The sequence below is a fragment of the Pecten maximus genome, chromosome 6 (genome assembly GCF_902652985.1).
Source record: "Pecten maximus chromosome 6, xPecMax1.1, whole genome shotgun sequence".
NCBI lineage: Eukaryota > Metazoa > Mollusca > Bivalvia > Pectinida > Pectinidae > Pecten > Pecten maximus.
The window spans coordinates 13032916-13053708 of NC_047020.1; the positions used below are offsets into that span (position 1 = coordinate 13032916).

Below are 20793 nucleotides of genomic sequence, written 5' to 3' on the forward strand. Positions count from 1 at the left end.
TTATATCAGGGACGTATATACATCTATGCATGTCCCTGAATATATGCAATGTTAGCACCATGTTTTTCTTGTGATAACGACATATTTCTAATGCAATTACAATGTATATAATGTAATTGTCATGGATATTTGGTTATATTGGATATGATGTAATTACCATATATACAATGTAATCACCTTGTATACATTATATTAAATGCATTATACGCTGATTGAAGTCGTGTCTAATATCGCAGCTATATCGGTATATATTCAGTCAAACCTGCCATACATGACGTTTCAAGGGAGGTAATATTATAGATGGTATCTTAATCCAGGTTCGGTTAGCAAGTATATAATATATAGTATTTGAAGGGGAAATATGATCACATATGAATGGGAGTCACTTAATTTAGGTGGTTACTAAGGCAGGTTTTACTGCTACAATGCTCATCATGTGGTTTGGTTTGGTTTGGTTTATTTTGTTTAACGTCCTATTAACAGCTAAGGTCATTTAAGTGCGTGCGACATCATCATGTGGTAATTGTATCACGTGTCTGATGATTTAATCACGTGTCTTATAATTTAATCACGTGTCTAACAATTAGATCACGTGTCTTATAAAACAATCATCAAATGTATATGTTAAATCTGAAAACACCAGAGAAACACTAAAATCATATTAATGTCATTCCTCTTATAGATGTTCATGTATACCATTGATTGTGTGTACATCGAAATAAATTGATATTCTATTATACAGACCGTTTTCTTTTTCCCAACAACCTCTGAATTTCGCCTTTTCGTGTTCTGAACTCAATTTCACCCAAAGGTAATAAGCTAGGTCATGCTATCAGAAAGAACATTTGTCATCATGATGGAGATTTCAATATTATCTAAGTGAATGACAACCTTGTGACACATAGATAGCAACGATATGTTACGTCAAAAATCCTCTAATTAACCCGTAAATAACGTCATGAACACTAAGTAATACCTATAGGATCATTATATAGCTTTGGTTTGGTTTAACTTTGTATAACGTCTTACTGACAGCTGGGGTTTTGCAAGGTTTTGAAGGTGGAGGAAAACCGGAGCACCCGGGGAAAAACCACCGGCCTACGGTCAGTACCAGGCGACTGCCCCACGTAGGTTTCGAACTCGCGACCAGCGGTTGAGGGCTAGTGATAAAGTGTCGGGACACGTTAACCACTCGACCACGGCGACCCTTTATTTGGCTATATATATATCAATTCGTCTGTAGTAGATTTTTCACCCAGCACACTCTTTTATGAGCATTAGATAGCTTCTATTTTATTTATTGTAAACAAGTTCGCAATACAAATCACCATTTCCTAAGACAACACCAACATTTTTTAAACATTACCTTTTCACCAGAAGGTACATAAATCAATCCCTAGTTAAGATTGTTTTCCTTGAGTTCAAAAACACTTTCCTATGTTAAATTGAAACTATACGAATTCGACCTAACAAGGAAAGATTATGTAATACATGTACATTCAAATTACCAATAAAACAGAAGAATAAAATCATCTTTTGCTTGGCTACAATGACTTATGGGGACATGTTCAGACTTCGATGTGAGATCAGGTAGCTATTATATGGCCAGATAGGATTAATATTATTTCGAGGAGTCATCACAACGGTTCCCTGTACAAGTGTTTGTTTGTCCAATCTCAAACCAAACAATATTGCATCAGAACAATGAGCATACGTCCGTCGTCTACAACACAAAATTGTGTCGTCAGGCATTTTCAATCACGTGTTTATAGCACAGTTCACGAAGGACTATAAGATCTGGTGATTTCCTGATAACAATCAGAGGGAATCCTAAGCTGACCAAGGACCTATCAAAATGAGGTTATTAGGGACAGTCATTACCATCAGCATCCTCGCAACATGTAGCGCCTTTACGTTGTCTGGTAAGTTAAACATCATTCTTCAATAAAACTAACGTATTTTGAAACTCGGACGAAATTATTTATTGCGATTTCTGCAAAATGTTTCAGTTGAGTATGCCAGATGATCAAGATAAAATATATCAAAAAAGTTGCACGATTCCTTGTCGCGTGCCGATAGACGATGGGGATTTGGACAAATTATGACTTTTTTCGATTTCCTTGTGTCTGAAAATAGAGTCGATGCTTTCTGTTGGTATTTAGTAGTGCAACTGGGGGATTCGACAGTCATGAAACCATTCTCGTACTCAAACAAACATTCTGTGCTCAACCCAATTATCGTGAAACTCGTTTAAATCATCAAATACCAATAAGAAAGAAAAACTTAAACATCAAAAATAATATCTCACTTGAAGTCTTTCCAAAATTCCTTCAAATCATTTTAAATCAGAGATCAGATTTATAACCAAAATTATTTGAGCCCGAGTACAAAATGTGATATTTAAGCATGAGAACGGTTCTCGCTTTGAGGACTCAGCAATACTTTCACATTACAGTTATCGTCGGAGAGGAATGGTAAAATTTCGTCATGTCTCTTGTCTCCCTTTCCTCATTTAAGAATCTCCATGAAAATTCCCTTTGGTGCTGATTTTTGCAAGTTGAGTGATTTGATAGGCTTTGTGTTTTGATTTCGATTTGTATCTGACGTCGATATACTTCTAGTTGTGTGGTATTCCACGGAAACAAAGAACAAACTGGAGACTCTTTAATGAGATTTTATGTCAAAATGCGCCAAGTTATCATATTCATATACATTGATTATATACGATAATTTGGTAATAAGTAAATCAATAAAGAATACATGCTATTGAGATCTATTGAAAATTCTACTTCGGTATTTTTGTCAATCTTACCAAGAAAAAGAATACTCCTCATAAAGGTTACAATAAACAAATTTCAAAATGTGTCATTATTTGCCGTGGATGTTCATTCCAAAAGAGAGTATTGAGCTGGTACCTAGAATTAGCCAAGGGTAAAGGGCATCTGAGGTATATCTGTATAACTTTATCATCAACCCCTGTAAATACTCTAAAAGTGTCCGTACACAGGGCTGTAAACAACAAAAGATTTAATCTGCCATTGGAAATCTATAAATTACTATCAAATTTGGTTTAATTTATAATTTTGATGTCCGGTTAAATTTTAAAAATAAATGTTTCTCAATTTTTATCTATCCCTGACCTCCGGACCGGCGTTATCGTTCCGGTATATTGACCGAAATATCCAAAGTGTCTTATTTTACTTAGCTACAGTACTAGTGCTTTAAGTTCCATCCGACAGACTAAATTATTGAGGTTATTGGTTAGAATTGGGCCAATGTGTTAAATCATATTTTTGATATCATAATGATAAACCTTATCGTCACTGAGTAATGTCCTTGTTCTGTAGTAAATCAGATTGGGTTTACGGTAATCTTAGCTGTTACGTGTAATATAATGTGATATTAAACACTCATGCTAAATGCAACTCCCGAGAAAATGATTTCCAGTCGAACGCCAGACCTACATTTGTACCATATTTTGGCGAAATAAAAATGTAGGTAAAGTTTCTTAACTAAAATAGGATTCGCCCTTTAAACACTTAACATTTAGAGAATTGTGGCCTTTGTACACCTTTTTTTCTTTCATTTATTTATCTTTTTTTTTCATATATATATTTTTTTAGTTTGATTGCTTTTATGAAAAAATATGTTTGTTTTCTCCAAAAGGCCCAGATATGAAGAAAAAAGGCTTTGAAAGGCATAGCTTTTTTTTTCAACAAACCAAATGGTAGCGCAGAGATCACTCATGTCGGTTCAGACCGTGTCGTATGCAGGGGAATGGATTAGAGCGTTAACTCGAGTGAATGGTTTAGGAAAAGCCACATAAGAAATGTGCCCGATGAGTGCATACGATTATACGATACAAACATAGACGAAAGCTTACAGGAACTTACCCGGTAAATTCTCGGAATTCATGGTCTGTAAGCAGGGCTGTAAATAACCTGCGATTCCATCTGCCAAGGAAATCTATAAATAACATTACTAGGTAAACCTAACCCAGGTTAGGGTAGACTTATTCTCAACCGTGGGATACTACACTAAAATAGGCTTTATTTTCCTTGTAGAACCAGGACAATTTTTTACTGTCTTTCTGATTAAACACAGTCCAAATAGGAGTACCTATATTCATATTTCATATTTCATAATGAACAACTACTTCAGCTAAATCACTGGTTCAAATTTTATGTCTACTTACAAAATAAACGAAATCAGAAATGGAGTGTACCTGAAAGTCAAGGGCTGCACAAGCATACACATACATTTAAATAGCACCTTTAAATATAAGACTTCGTGAAAGGTATCATATATAATTTAGCTTAATCTCGTTATGTTATTATCTTGTACTGTTCTACAAAAACACGCACGTTCACTTGTTATTGTTTTACGTTACCAGTATGTTAGATCCAAAACAAACGAGACACATACAATATCTGTCATATTATAAGTCGCTCTTCACTGTTCCTGGAATAAGAGATACATTTACATTTATACATTCATTTTAATACATGTGTGTACTGGTGTTATAAAGGTCTAAAGTCACACCAGTGAAAGAATGGATTGTAATTTATTACAGCATAAAAACGTTGATGGATGAAATATACATAAACAAACATATAGTATACTAGCCTGTTTAATTATTATTATATTATATATGTACTGAACGGATCACACGACGACAACACTAAATAAATTGGCCATTTGTTAATAGGATGACAATCATATCAACTCGTACATTTTGTGACAACTGTATATAATACCCGTGTTATTTAATTGATAACGGTTGAGTTGTTCAACTCTAGCCCAGACACGGGTTATGAATTAACAGTCACGTGACAATCAAGCTTCCATGTCATATGACTTAGTACAGGGACATTGAGGTGCTTTGTGTCGTTATACCTGTATGTACGCAGTAGTGTTAATGATGAAGTCAATCATTGTGGTATCTTTGTGTTTTATTAACACTTTCAGTCTCGGATACGTAGTTGATTGGTACTCTTCTGGTATGTATAGAATAATACAAATCTATCTAACAATTGTGATATCTTTGTCTGTATTTTATATTTATTCAATGTCATGTGTATAAAATAATACAAATCTATCTTACAGTTGTGATATCTTTGTCTGTATTTTACATTTATTTAATGTCAAATGTATAACATAATATCATTTTATGTTCTAGCTCCAGAATGGGACGATCTCAAAGGTAGGTGTGGATACATTGTGTGCTGTCTGTAACTGAGTGAATGGCTTTGTAAGGTGGGGTTAGTATGGATACATTGTGTGCTGTCTGTAACTGAGTGAATGGCTTTGTGAGATGGGGTTAGTATGGATACATTGTGTGCTGTCTGTAACTGAGTGAATGGCTTTGTAAGGTGGGGTTAGTATGGATACATTGTGTGCTGTCTGTAACTGAGTGAATGGCTTTGTAAGGTGGGGTTAGTATGGATACATTGTGTGCTGTCTGTAACTGAGTGGATGGCTTTGTAAGGTGGGGTTAGTATGGATACATTGTGTGCTGTCTGTAACTGAGTGAATGGCTTTGTGAGATGGGGTTAGTATGGATACATTGTGTGCTGTCTGTAACTGAGTGAATGGCTTTGTAAGGTGGGGTTAGTATGGATACATTGTGTGCTGTCTGTAACTGAGTGAATGGCTTTGTAAGGTGGGGTTAGTGTGGATACATTGTGTGCTGTCTGTAACTGAGTGGATGGCTTTGTAAGGTGGGGTTAGTATGGATACATTGTGTGCTGTCTAACTGAGTAACTGTAAGGTGGGGTTAGTATGGATACATTGTGTGCTGTCTGTAACTGAGTGGATGGCTTTGTGAGATGGGGTTAGTGTGGATACATTGTGTGCTGTCTGTAACTGAGTGGATGGCTTTGTGAGATGGGGTTAGTATGGATACATTGTGTGTTGTCTAACTGAGTAACTGTGAGGTGGGGTTAGTATGGATACATTGTGTGTTGTCTAACTGAGTAACTGTGAGGTGGGGTTAGTATGGATACATTGTGTGTTGTCTGTAACTGAGTGGATGGCTTTGTAAGGTGGGGTTAGTATGGATACATTGTGTGCTGTCTGTAACTGAGTGAATGGCTTTGTGAGGTGGGGTTAGTATGGATACATTGTGTGCTGTCTGTAACTGAGTAACTGTGAGGTGGGGTTAGTGTGGATACATTGTGTGTTGTCTAACTGAGTAACTGTGAGGTGGGGTTAGTGTGGATACATTGTGTGTTGTCTAACTGAGTAACTGTGAGGTGGGGTTGTGTGGATACATTGTGTGTTGTCTAACTGAGTAACTGTGAGGTGGGGTTAGTGTGGATACATTGTGTGCTGTCTAACTGAGTAACTGTGAGGTGGGGTTAGTGTGGATACATTGTGTGCTGTCTAACTGAGTAACTGTGAGATGGGGTTAGTGTGGATACATTAGTTAATATTGGTTGTATCGTGCTTGTTGAAGAAGTCAATAAACGGGTAATTGTACGTACATTTTGTGATATTGAAATATAAACTTGGTAATCATCTTACAAATAGAAATTAGTACTAATAGATTGGACATGTACATCAGGATTGTCACTGTGAATCTGTAGCTGTTTCAGAGTTAAAAAATGACGTATTTTCATTTCAACATGCTAAAAATAGCATCGACTCATAATCACATTTATTTTTTTATTTGCATGAATGAGTGGGCTCTGACGTTGTAAAAAGGGACGCTTCAGTCCATGACCTTACGTGTTTCCTGGTCTGTGTCCGATAGAGTCCATGACCTTACGTGTTTCTTGGTCTGTGTCCGATAGAGTCCATGACCTTACGTGTTTCTTGGTCTGTGTCAAAAGTTATTCTGTTGTATGTTTTAGACCAGCCATTTGTAGTAACACAATCTTAATTCTATTCAATTCAAACTTTATTAGCTATAATTACAAGTGTACTTTGTTAAATTCTCGGATCCGAACATATTGGTAACTTTACTTGACAACCAATGTATGACCCAAAACTTTACTTCATGCTGGCTTCAGCCCTTGTGGTATAAGCGTATGTTTTAAACAATTTTGGAGAGATTTTGTTGTATTTGTGTGTGTATAAGCTTGGTAGTTTGTAGCGTAGTAATACCGTGTACTATCATTTGTTGACATCGTCCTGTACGTGTAAATACCGTGTACTATCATTTGTTGACATCGTCCTGTACGTGTAAATACTGTGTACTACCATTTGGTGACATCGTCCTGTACGTGTAAATACTGTGTACTACCATTTGGTGACATCGTCCTGTACGTGTAAATACTGTGTTCTATCAATTGTTGACATCGTCCTGTACGTGTAAATACTGTGCACTACCATTTGTTGACATCGTCCTGTACGTGTAAATACTGTGATCTATCAATTGTTGACATCGTCCTGTACGTGTAAATACCGTGTACTATCATTTGGTGACATCGTCCTGTACGTGTAAATACTGTGCACTACCATTTGGTGACATCGTCCTGTACGTGTAAATACCGTGTACTATCATTTGGTGACATCGTCCTGTACGTGTAAATACTGTGCACTACCATTTGTTGACATCGTCCTGTACGTGTAAATACTGTGTACTACCATTTGGTGACATCGTCCTGTACGTGTAAATACCGTGTACTATCATTTGGTGACATCGTCCTGTACGTGTAAATACTGTGCACTACCATTTGTTGACATCGTCCTGTACGTGTAAATACTGTGTACTATCAATTGTTGACATCGTCCTGTACGTGTAAATACCGTGTACTACCATTTGTTGACATCGTCCTGTACGTGTAAATACCGTGTATTACCATTTGTTGACATCGTCCTGTACGTGTAAATACTGTGTACTATCATTCGTTGACATCGTCCTGTACGTGTAAATACCGTGTACTACCATTTGTTGACATCGTCCTGTACGTGTAAATACCGTGTACTATCATTTGTTGACATCGTCCTGTACGTGCAGTTATGTCCGGGCATGTGTGTTATGAACTTAAGATTGGTCGACGTGAAATTGATGATTTGAAAAAAGTACTTATCAATTGTGATGTACAAATAATTTGTGGTAAAATCCATTTTGTATTGTTACTTTATTCACCCTCGACAGTGACATGGGAGAAGTTCGCTACAATGCCAAGAAAAACTTCTGATGCCGAGTCTGAAGGTTTTAAGATGGTGTCAGATTGCGGAGGTAAGAAAATTGACGTTCCTACCAAAGTCCCTACCAACGTCCCTACCAACGTCCCTACTAAAGTCCCTACCAACGTCCCTACCAAAGTCCCTACCAAAGTCCCAATTAACGTCCCCATTAAAGTCCCTATCAACGTCTCTACCAACGTCCCTACCAACGTCCCTACCAACGTCCCTACCAAAGTCCCTATCAACGTTCCTACCTATCTTCCTGAATTATAGGTGTATTAAGAATTTGGAATGTGACTTGTTTGTTTGATTGTTTTTAGGGTGAGGGGAGATGTGTTACATGAATTGTGTTACATTTATGTCACTTTATAATTAGGCCATTGATTCCAACATTACGTATTGAGAATGATGCCACATCTACATGTACAGGTATAAGGTAATCATCAATACTGATTATTACCTGTATCTTTATAACAATTACCTCGAATGTTGGCCTCAGTTTAGTCTCTTATGTCCTGTTAATTAAGGTTAGCCTCAGTTTAGTCTCTTCTGTCCTGTTAATTAAGGTTAGCCTCAGTTTAGTCTCTTATGTCCTGTTAATTAAGGTTAGCCTCAGTTTAGTCTCTTCTGTCCTGTTAATTAAGGTTAGCCTCAGTTTAGTCTCTTCTGTCCTGTTAATTAAGGTTAGCCTCAGTTTAGTCTCTTCTGTCCTGTTAATTAAGGTTAGCCTCAGTTTAGTCTCTTCTGTCCTGTTAATTAAGGTTAGCCTCAGTTTAGTCTCTTCTGTCCTGTTAATTAAGGTTAGCCTCAGTTTAGTCTCTTCTGTCCTGTTAATTAAGGTTAGCCTCAGTTTAGTCTCTTCTGCCCTGTTAATTAAGGTTAGCCTCAGTTTAGTCTCCTCTGTCCTGTTAATTAAGGTTAGCCTCAGTTTAGTCTCTTATGTCCTGTTAATTAAGGTTAGCCTCAGCTTAGTCTTTTCTGTCCTGTTAATTAAGGTTAGCCTCAGTTTAGTCTCTTCTGTCCTGTTAATTAAGGTTAGCCTCAGTTTAGTCTCTTCTGTCCTGTTAATTAAGGTTAGCCTCAGCTTAGTCTCTTCTGTCCTGTTAATTAAGGTTAGCCTCAGTTTAGTCTCTTCTGTCCTGTTAATTAAGGTTAGCCTCAGCTTAGTCTCTTCTGTCCTGTTAATTACGGTTAGCCTCAGTTTAGTCTCTTATGTCCTGTTAATTAAGGTTAGCCTCAGTTTAGTCTCTTCTGTCCTGTTAATTAAGGTTAGCCTCAGTTTAGTCTCTTCTGTCCTGTTAATTAAGGTTAGCCTCAGTTTAGTCTCTTATGTCCTGTTAATTAAGGTTAGCCTCAGTTTAGTCTCTTCTGTCCTGTTAATTAAGGTTAGCCTCAGTTTAGTCTCTTCTGTCCTGTTAATTAAGGTTAGCCTCAGTTTAGTCTCTTCTGTCCTGTTAATTAAGGTTAGCCTCAGTTTAGTCTCTTCTGTCCTTTTAATTTATTATTACCTGTATTTTAATCATCAGAAATAACTGCACTCGTATGCCCAACAATGGGAGGCAGTCGTCATTTTCCATAATCTAGAAAAGGAAGGAAAGGATCCCAATTAAATCTACAGCGAGGTGTTTATAGAATGTTCTATAATTCTTACAGACATTACTGGTATCTATGGGAAACGCTATGTAAAAGGAGAAGACTATGCTCTCGTCCTGTTGTACGGGGTCAATGGCTACATCGCTGGAATTCAGATTGGAGTAAGTAAAAATGGTAATAATGAGTATATATATACTTACCTTTCATATTTATAAGTTTTCTCATCTACATCCAGTCAGAACACTTCATGAAACTGAACCCGCAATATAAATTCCTCGTTTTTATAATTTTATATCTGTAGAAATCTAATTGTAATTTTAAATGTAGATCATCTGAATTCAAATCATTCAAATTTGATAGCAGTTGATTTTAGTTTTAGAGTACAAATACCAAAATAAATTCAATGTCATCTAATTACAGTGTAATTAATTTACTAGATCAGACAATGTTACCTAAATACAATGTAATTAATTTACTAGATCAGATAATGTTACCTAAATACAGTCTAATTAATTTACTAGATCTGATATTGTTACCTAAATACAGTCTAATTAATTTACTAGATCTGATAATGTTACCTAAATACATTGTAATCAATTGACTAGATCTGATAATGTTACCTAAATACAATGTAATTAATTGACTAGATCTGATAATGTTACCTAAATACAGTGTAATTAATTGACTAGATCTGATAATGTTACCTAAATACAGTGTAATTAATTGACTAGATCTGATAATGTTACCTAAATACAATGTAATTAATTGACTAGATCTGAAAATGTTACCTAATTACAGTGTAATTAATTGACTAGATCTGATAATGTTACCTAAATACAGTGTAATTAATTGACTAGATCTGATAATGTAACCTAAATACAGTGTAATTAATTGACTAGATCTGATAATGTTACCTAAATACAGTGTAATTAAGTGACTAGATCTGATAATGTTACCTAAATACAGTGTAATTAATTTACTAGATCGGATAATGTTACCTAAATACAGTGTAATTAATTGACTAGATCTGATAATGTTACCTAAGTACAGTGTAATTAAGTGACTAGATCTGATAATGTTACCTAAATACAGTGTAATTAATTTACTAGATCGGATAATGTTACCTAAATACAGTTTAATTAATTGACTAGATCTGATAATGTTACCTAAATACAGTGTAATCAATTTACTAGATATGATAATGTTACCTAAATACAGTGTAATTAATTGACTAGATCTGATAATGTTACCTAAATACAGTGTAATTAATTGACTAGATCTGATAATGTTACCTAAATACAGTGTAATTAATTGACTAGATCTGATAATGTTACCTAAATACAGTGTAATTAATGACTAGATCAGATAATGTTACCTAAATACAATGTAATTAATTTACTAGATCTGATAATGTTACCTAAATACAGTGTAATTAATTGACTAGATCTGATAATGTTACCTAAATACAATGTAATTAATTGACTAGATCTGATAATGTTACCTAAATACAGTGTAATTAATTGACTAGATCTGATAATGTTACCTAAATACAGTGTAATTAATTGACTAGATCTGATAATGTTACCTAATTCGCTAGATCTGATTGTTTCGTTAAACTGTTATAAACTTCCACAACATTTCGCCGGACAGGCCATGCAAATTTTTAACAAGATTGATAATGTTTATCACAGAATATTAATATTTTGAATTGGATATTTCTAGAGGAAGCTATTTTTCTGATTTTGATTATGTGTATACTATAGATGTCCAATGTTTCTCACAGGTTGCAAAGAACAATACCGGCGCGTTCCCGCCTTTAAGACAGATCGGCCATCCCTTTGTAAATATCGGAGATATGTATTACCTGACAGCCTACTTCATCAAGCCAGGTACGGTATACACTAGCTGTAATTCAGATTAGAATAGATTCTAGGAAAACAAAGATACCTTATACAATTACAGAGCCGATGTATTGATATGAAATGTTTAACTAATAATTTACGCAACTAAACACTAAACATTTTGTATTGTGACTTGTACATACTATATATTATTATATATCATGTATACATATTGTATGTTTTTGGTTCCAGAGTAGAGTTTTAATATATACTGGTCTGGAAAATAAACTTAACTTAACTTAAAACTAAACTTATTTCATCCTCCACAAAAAGAACAAATGCGCTCGGCTGTTGTGGTCTGCTGCATGGGAATGGCTTAACATTTAAAATATAACATCATGTTCAGTTTTGGCTTTAGTACATGGTACAATATTACACTGGGAAATAGGTACACGTGATTTAAGTAATAGTTATGAAAGATACAAACTTAAAGGTTATTTGCAATTTATATAAGAGCAAATTTCTGAATGTGATTTTTTAATTATTTGCATGGTTTATGAGTCACTGCTTGCTGCTTTGTTGCCAATTAAGCTTAGTTTGACTAGATTTGTTTTGTAGATTTATAAAAAAAAAAAAATACATCGGCTTTTATGAATTACAGACAACAAACACAGAACATCACAAAATAGACATTAAAGCCATACATCACTTCAGCTGGCAACAATCGTTCGCTAGTCAAAATGTGTACTGTTTTAATTATTCGTAAATGGATATAATCAGGGCCCTGCTCGAAAGTATCGGTGCCCTATAGTAATCACGTGTCCGTCTGTCAATCTTCATACACTGCTTCCTTATTTGAAGTGCTTGCATGGGTTGCTTTTCAGCGTCAAAACTCGAAGGTCAAGGTCACTGTTACTAAATATAAATAAACAAATAACCTTCCATGCAAAATCTAGAGTTTGCTTTGGCAAATGTACAGTAACTCAAACTTCTTTCTACGATGGCCGATAGCGGCCGACAAAACACTCCTATAAGTAAAAAGTGTTCTGCCTGACACTTTGTCAATTCACTAGGAGACAGTTTACTCATTTTGTAAAAAAAAAAGTGAACTGTCATGACACTTTGTCAATTCATGCGGGCAGTTTACATTTTTACTTTCACAAAATAAACATCTGGGGGAGGAGAGGAGGTAGTTACAGTTAAGGTGGGCTGGATGGGGGTATAGGATTATATTACGAGACTAATATCTAGTAATTTAGATATAGGAAATGAGTTACAATTTATATTTTGTGATATAAGCAAAGCATTTGATAGAGTTTGGCATGAGGGGCTATTGTATAAACTAAAAAAATGTGGAATTACAGGGAAATTATTGGAATGGTTTCGGAATTATTTAAAGGATAGAAAACAAAGAGTCATTACTGAAGGACATTAATCTTCTTTCCGTACTGTCAATGCAGGGGTTCCTCAGGGTTCAGTACTGGGTCCTCTGTTATTTCTTATTTATATAAATGACATAACTAATGATGTTAATAATTCTATAAAACTGTTTGCAGATGATACATCATTATTTGCCATTATTGATAATCATAATAAAATTATTGCTACTGACTTACTAAATGAAGATCTACAAACTATCAATATTTGGGCAAAACAATGGGATGTTATATTTAACCCCTCAAAAACTAAATCAGTTTTATTTACCAGAAAAAGAAATACTGTATACTTACCACTATTTTTTGCTGACACAGCAATAGAAAATAATGACTCACATAGTCACATTGGTGTTTTATTTTCAGCTGATGGTACATGGAATAATCATATTCACAATATCTACCAAAAAGCCTGTAAACGTCTTAATATTTTGAAATATCTTAAATATAAAATTGATAGAAGTTCACTTACTACTATTTTTACTGCTTTTATTAGGCCTATACTTGATTATGCTGATGTGATCTGGGATAATTGCTCTCAGCAATGTAAAATTTTATTAGAATCTATTCAAATTGAAGCTGCTCGTATTATAACTGGCCTACGTAGGGGAACCTCACATGAAAAATTGTATAATGAGCTAGGATGGGAAACATTGGAGTCCAGACGGAAGAAACATAAATATCTGCTGATGTACAAAATAATACACAATGATACACCTTCCTATCTTACTGAGATTGTAAACGTTTTTAAAAATAATATTGATGAACAGAACTACCCTTTAAGAACCATCAGGGCTTTCAACCCACCACTATGTCACTCTGAAAATTATTTTCATAGTTTTTTTCCCTCCATGGTACGAGAGTTTAATGACCTTGATTTTGATACATTAAATGCACCAACCATTACAAAATTTCGAAACTTGATATCGGCGGTTAATGATATAAGAAATACTACTTCCTCAATCTTTAAATATAAAGGAAATAGAAATGAAAACATACTTTTGTGTCAATTGAGAAATGTAGCAAGCCAATTAAATTATGATCTTTATAAAGACCACCTGATAGAATCGCCTGTTTGTAGTTGTGGATTTGGACTTGAAACTTCATATCATTTTTTCTTTTTATGCCCTAACTATATTGTGCATAGAGATACTCTAATAAATTCTCTACATAAGCAGGAATATTTTCATATTGACATACTCCTAAATGGCTCTGACAGTTACAGTGATGATATAAACACTCATATCTTTGATAATGTAATTAGATATATTAAAAACACAAATAGACTATTACATTAGTCATTAAGTCAAAAGTCGGGGTCTGATTCAAGTCTTTAGTACTGGAAGTCTATTATATGTCTATTAGTTGGTCCTAAGGGTAAAGGTCAGCCTAAACCAGTGTAACTTAGGAATTAGTGGTTCATTAGTACATGTATATTTTTTATCAAATTAAGATCTTAGTAAAAATTTATTTGTCATTTATCCTTGTATATAGTTGATGAGATATTATGAATATCTTAAAAATTTTGTTCATGTCTGTGCAGTTTTGCGCAAGAATCTGTGTAGGTGACCCTGTTTTGGATGAGTAATACTAAACCATCTAATACTCTGAGTTTATAATTACCGTAATTATTCTAAGCTGGAAAGAAAAAGTTAAAAACACATATATGTGCATAGTGTCTGCCTGGGTTGGGGGGCAGGTGTGTATTCAGCCATGAGTGGATGACTACTGGGTGTAAGCACCTCATGGACATTTTTGTCGGAAACTCTTGGTTTGACTAGGCACCTGCCTCCCATCCAGGCAGATAACATTGCAATATCAAACAAATCTATAAATTCTAATCATAATAGTAATGGAAAACCCACTGTTTATATACATAGAGTATTTGAATTTCTTTCCCCTGTACATATACATGTATAACATGTGCGTGTGTGTGTGTGTGTGTGTGTGTGTAATACTATATATTACTCTACATTGTATGCTATTAATACCGGATGTTTTTATTTTGTTAATATTATTATAATACGGAGAGAACTTAAAATAGGCTTAAGCCTGATGTTCAATCCAATTGTTTTTTTAAAAACAATAAAATTTGTTGAAATGAAATTACGAGACTCGAGAGCTGAGAACAATGCCTTACGTGCGATAAGTGATAAAGGCAAATATACACATACGACATAGCCGCCAAGTAGAGAAGATCCGGAAAATTCCGTATGAAAGAATTATAGTCATTTGAAAACAATGATATTATCATTAAAACATGATTAAAAAGATTTCCCCCTGAATCTATTATTGGTGTATTACAGGTATTGTATATCAGTTATACTCGTATTATAAACTGTAACATTTCCGTATTAGTTTATCTATATTACTCATCACGTAATCGGTCTATTTTCCGGTGAAATCGCTCATGTAATGCTTTTACATATGTCACTAGTATGATATTCATTGGAGTTTTTCATTGGCTGCGCCAGTCATAAATCGATTTTGACGTCATAATATGGACAATGTTGTGACGTCATGAATTGACAATCGAAACAAAAAGGTGGTCTGTTTGATATTGACCTCCGCATTTTGACTTTAAAACCCGTCTCTAAGTATTTGCTCTCCATTGCTCGCAAAATAAAATAAAAATAAAAATAAAAAAAAAAATTCTAAGACCCGTTTCAAAAAATTCCGCAAGAAAGAAAAACTCATTTAAGACCCTATTGCAATTTATATCGATTTTAATGTATTCGAATAAACAGTTGACGGATTTTACCTACACCATTTGCTTACATGTTATCCTTAGTTATCATAATAACTGTTGAATAGGTTATATATAACGAATCGTAAATCAGCTTAAGAGTATATTATATGCTATAACTCCATGCAATTGAGGGTGTATGCCACACCATATCATTGTCATCCGTAATTATGGAGAAGCATTTCTGCAAGTTTGGTATATATACTTTAAATCGCCAATAACTGTAGATATCATACTCATTAAACGGCGAGTTCTTCTGATATAGCTGTGCACGAGTTTATACCGTAAATATGTCTATAAACAGTTAAATAGGTTTAAGATATAGTTATCCACGAGTCAATACCGTAAAAATCTAAGATACGCAAAGGTCAAGAGAGTGCATGAGAACAACACACCTAGCGGTGTATTTTCCTCATAATATAATCTTACAACTCCTACTCCCCCCCCCCCCCCCCCCCCCCCCCCCCCATCCCGAGGGGCCGCGGTGGCCGAGTGGTTAAGGTGTACCGACACTTTAACACTAGCCCTCCACCTCTGGGTTGCGAGTTCGAAAACTACATGGGGCAGTTGCCAGGTACTGACCGTAGGCCGGTGGTTTTTCTCCGGGTACTCCGGCTTTCCTCCACCTCCAGAACCTGGCACGTCCTTAAATGACCCTGGCTGTTAATAGGACGTTAAACAAAAACAAACCAAACCAAACCAACCCCCTAGCTATAGAAAATCGGTTTCTGCCGATCAAACTAATGCTTCATACTGTACTTGTTCCTTTAAGTGCTTATTTGCAATTGCCTTTCATCTTTGAAGTTAAAGGTCCAGGTTTTGTTGGCAGAGTGAACTTAAGGTTTGACAGTCTCACCGGCCATTCAGATTTTCGACCTAAATGTCTTTGTGCTGTTTTTCATTGAAACTTAACATGGTGTTACACCGTGATGTGCAGAATAGGGTCAAGGTTACTAAGAATACAACCCAAAATATACTGTCACAAGTATCATCTAAGGTCCTGTACAGAACTTTCTGACACAGACACATTGCGAGGCCCTAGCTGACGTGTCAGTAATCTAGTTGTCGATAAACATCGACCATACAATGTCGTTCATTAAAATAAAATCGGGAACGTCATTTATATAAAACCAGAAATTATTATCTTTATAAACAGAGACAATCTGTACCACCGGGAGAACTCCTGCTCAATTTGATGCTGATGGAACTGGTGACGCCCTCTACATCCAGAATGGTACTGATGCTGCTGTCCACTCACTGGTCATTCCGAAGGAAGAGTCCGGCATATCTTCAACGAAATGGACAAAGGGACACTGTTTCTATACCATGGGTATGACAGCGTGCCTATAAACACAGGCCATATAAAGGGAATCTAAATGACTAAACCAGAGTCGTGAAATAGATTTATTTGTCACTAACTGACTAAGTCTGAGTCATGAAACAGATTTATCTATCGCTAAAGGGCTAAGTCTGAGTCATGAAACAGATTTATCTATCGCTAAAGGGCTAAGTCTGAGTCATGAAATAGATTAACAATCGATGATGGATTGGAATATAATTCAATTTCTAAAACTGTGAGTACGCTGGTTCTTTGTAAAATTGTTTAAAAGGGTTTCTTTTTCTTTCCACTCTAAATTAAAATGTTCAAATCTTTTGGAAGCCTCTCGGGACTGAGACAATGGATCTCAGCTCACAGGGTAAGATTCTCAAGCAGTCAAACACTTGTCACGCTTCGTCTCCTGTTTGTCAACTTAATAATCCTTCCTCTCTGGGTTGAGAGCCTGCTGTCTAGTCCTCAAACATGCGAATCTTAATTTTAATATATGTTATTATCTCCCTTTGACCAACTACGAATCAATAATAATTGCTACTCCGTGTAACAACTAGAAGATTTACACAGTAAATGTTTTATTGTATCCAGTAACCGCTGTTGACAAATAAAGATAGATAATTTCTTTATTATTTGGTGGGAGGTAAATTGATAAGACAAAATCAGTTTTTCAAACATAATTACATAGTAATCCTGTAAAGAAAAACAATATTGTGATATAAATTAAAATCTAATGTACATGTTTAGTACTATAAACGTACATACTAAGTATTTTAGCGGTAATCTGATTTTATCGATTTTCATCGCTAAAATATGATTGAGCTAATTACAGTTTCCGTACATTGTTTTCTATGACACGCTTGTGGAACCGCTTATTCATGGACATAATTTGTATTAACTGCGCTAGAATTGGAATGTGCCAAAGTATGTACAGATAATATAATTATATAAACACGTGTGTCCATTTCTCCAATGTAAAGGGTCATGACTCTATATAATAGCCATTGTTATCTACAGGAATGCATTACTGGTACGATGTCAAGGCTGACATGAACTGTGACGACTTTTTCCCTGTGTTCCTCCTCTATAACCAAGGAAAGCTGAACGCCTTTGGTTGGGCTATCGATACGAGTATGTCCTCAGAACGCATGGAACATCCCCCGGAGAGCACTATCAAGGTACTATATATAACAGGGACATTCAACATTTAATATTATGGTAAAACAAACAGAATACTTACATGTAAACGGGACCATAATTCTAACTCAATGTCGATAGCACGAGAGCAACATATGAACTGAACAAATAGAACTGAAAAAAATATTTTGAACTGTTTAAAGGAACTAATAAGAATGGTGATGTCTTATTGGTCAAGTTACAGGGATATGTCTAGTCTTATATGATATAAACAGCCAGAAATACCTACATCTGTACATAATGTCGGTATATATAGGTGTTTGTATATCTGGCTAATTCTATCGTGTTAGAGTAGACATATTCCTATGATTAGATCAGTTCAGACAACTATATATTAGATCATTTATAACGCCAAACACTTGTTTATCAGCGTCCCTTGACTAAGGAAATTAATTTCCTGACTTCCACATGAAAGCATAGTTCCAAGGAACTTTCCATAAATTCTGTGATTCTTTTCTATACAGAATTCTTTTATATGTTTTTTTAAGTTAAGGAATATTTATTAAACTGAGCCAGTTCCTGCACATTCACGTTTGTAGTTTACATACCATTTCTTAAAACGTGCTTTATTTGGTAAAAGGAACTTGTATTGAATTTGCAAGAACAATATCTTATCTCATTATCTTTTTTTTTTTTTATTGATGTTCACACACGATGTGTCGTTTTGTGTCCAAGTAGAATCTTATCGAGACATAAGGCCTATTGATTTAATTTTGAATAACAAAAACAAAAGTGTTTTGGTTAATCTTTATAAGTACATGTAGTTAACAGAATTGATTTGTACAATACTTAGACATTACTGTTCCATCACTCAAGCACTTTGCGTTTACGCCAACCCAAGTTTCATCTAGTCATACTGTACCATAGATTAGCCTTATAACCATCGAATTGGGAATGTTAATATGTTTTGTGATTATAACATATTAACTTTAAACCAGAAAGAAAAAATATGAAAGTTTAAAGTTCGGTTATATTGATATATCTCATTCATCAATACAATAATCAGTGGCGTAGGAAGTCGTCAAAAAGTGGGGGGACACAATTTTTTTAACCTTAAATTTTACGCACTAAACAAATCGTATGCCATCTCCGCAAAATTAGCCAATAATTATCATTTCAACATCCCATGATAATTTTGATAATTTATGTAGTACAAAATAAGTTATTTACGCAAATCAGAATATATATATTAAATATAGCAAAACATGAATCACCAGGCCCGGCCAGGATTTTCGAAAGGGGGGGGGGGGGGGTCCAGTAATTTAGTAATAATAGCCGATTTTTTTTGTGGGGTCCGAGGGGCCGCCCAGCGGGTCCAGGGCAGCGCCCTGATATGGGGTTCAAGGGAGTCTAAGCCTCCGCGGAAAATGAATATAGCACATTTCCAATAATTCGGGATTAGGCGCGGATCCAGGAGTTTTCGAAAGGGGGGTCCAGTAATTAAATGATCAAGCGAGCGCCGTAGACGCGAGCCGATTTTTTTTCCTTTTTGCGAGAGGTCTGGGGGCCGCCCAGCGGGTCCCAGGGTGGCGAAGCCCCCCTGTAGATCTGCAATCGAAAGTGGGGGGGGGGATAATGTAACTAATCAACTCATTAGCATGCTAGCACGAATAGAACATACCACTCGTTTTCGCTCCAGAACTTCGATAGGTATGTTAAGATTATATCAAATAATCAATAAAACTTATCATTTATTTTAACAGCTCTTCATAGACCCCGTACCCCAATGCCTGCTCCAAAAACAACAACTCTCCACTATGCACATCTTCCTTACAAGTTCACCGATAACAAACTTCTGCTGATTGGTCAAAAGACTGGCTTCGTCATCTCCGTCAAAACCGGAACTTATTTTGACGTCATATCCACGAATTAATTTCAGTCGCCATTTTAATGGCTTGCTATCGAAATCCAAACTCCAGAGACGAGCACGAGGATTAAAATCAACATCCCAAGCTGTAACGATGGACATAAAAACATGTGTTGTTTTATATTGTATATTTATTTTTCTTCTTTATTTACCTCATATTTGATAACTCAATAAACAAAGGATTGACTGTATTGTTGTCCTCTTTTGATGTACGTCATGCACTCCGGAACTGACAATCACATGGTCAGAAACGCTTGTCATAATCAATATAATGTAGCTTAATGTACGACAGGTGTATACATGGAGTTAATGGAAACCAAATATTCGATGACGCAAGTCTGATTGATTTTGTCCCGATATAAATGATATTTTGATGCTGATTTAGTTTATTCTTAATGCGAAATATATATCAATAAAATGAAACTTATACCCCCATAGAGAACTGTTATAGGAGAACATTTTAATGTATAAGATACAATACAATAAACTTATTTCGAGTCGCCTACATATAACAATCAATATTGTCTCATTGTAGCTACAACAAACAAGATATGTGAAATCTACGTCTCTGGTTACATTAAAATGCCATCGTGAAAGGTGCAATTTACAATTATGATTATATATCAAATGGTGAAATTTGACAGCATATA

General features: G+C 35.3%; 1 protein-coding gene across 2 annotated transcripts; it reads left to right on the forward strand.

Moving 5' to 3' along the window:
- Positions 1 to 1799: 1799 nt before the first annotated feature.
- On the forward strand, positions 1800 to 20334 carry LOC117329006. 2 transcript variants are annotated; one of them, XM_033886682.1, is made up of 8 exons: positions 1800 to 1922; positions 5180 to 5203; positions 8105 to 8188; positions 9790 to 9890; positions 11513 to 11618; positions 16906 to 17079; positions 18097 to 18257; positions 19980 to 20334. In XM_033886682.1, exons 1-8 carry the CDS (start codon positions 1856 to 1858, stop codon positions 20076 to 20078), a joined length of 816 nt encoding a protein of 271 aa, XP_033742573.1. In that variant the 5' UTR covers positions 1800 to 1855; the 3' UTR covers positions 20079 to 20334. The 2 variants fall into 2 exon arrangements, with proteins under 2 accessions (XP_033742573.1, XP_033742572.1); XM_033886681.1 differs by lacking the exon at positions 1800 to 1922 and adding an exon at positions 4821 to 5000.
- The last annotated feature ends 459 nt before the right edge of the window (positions 20335 to 20793 follow it).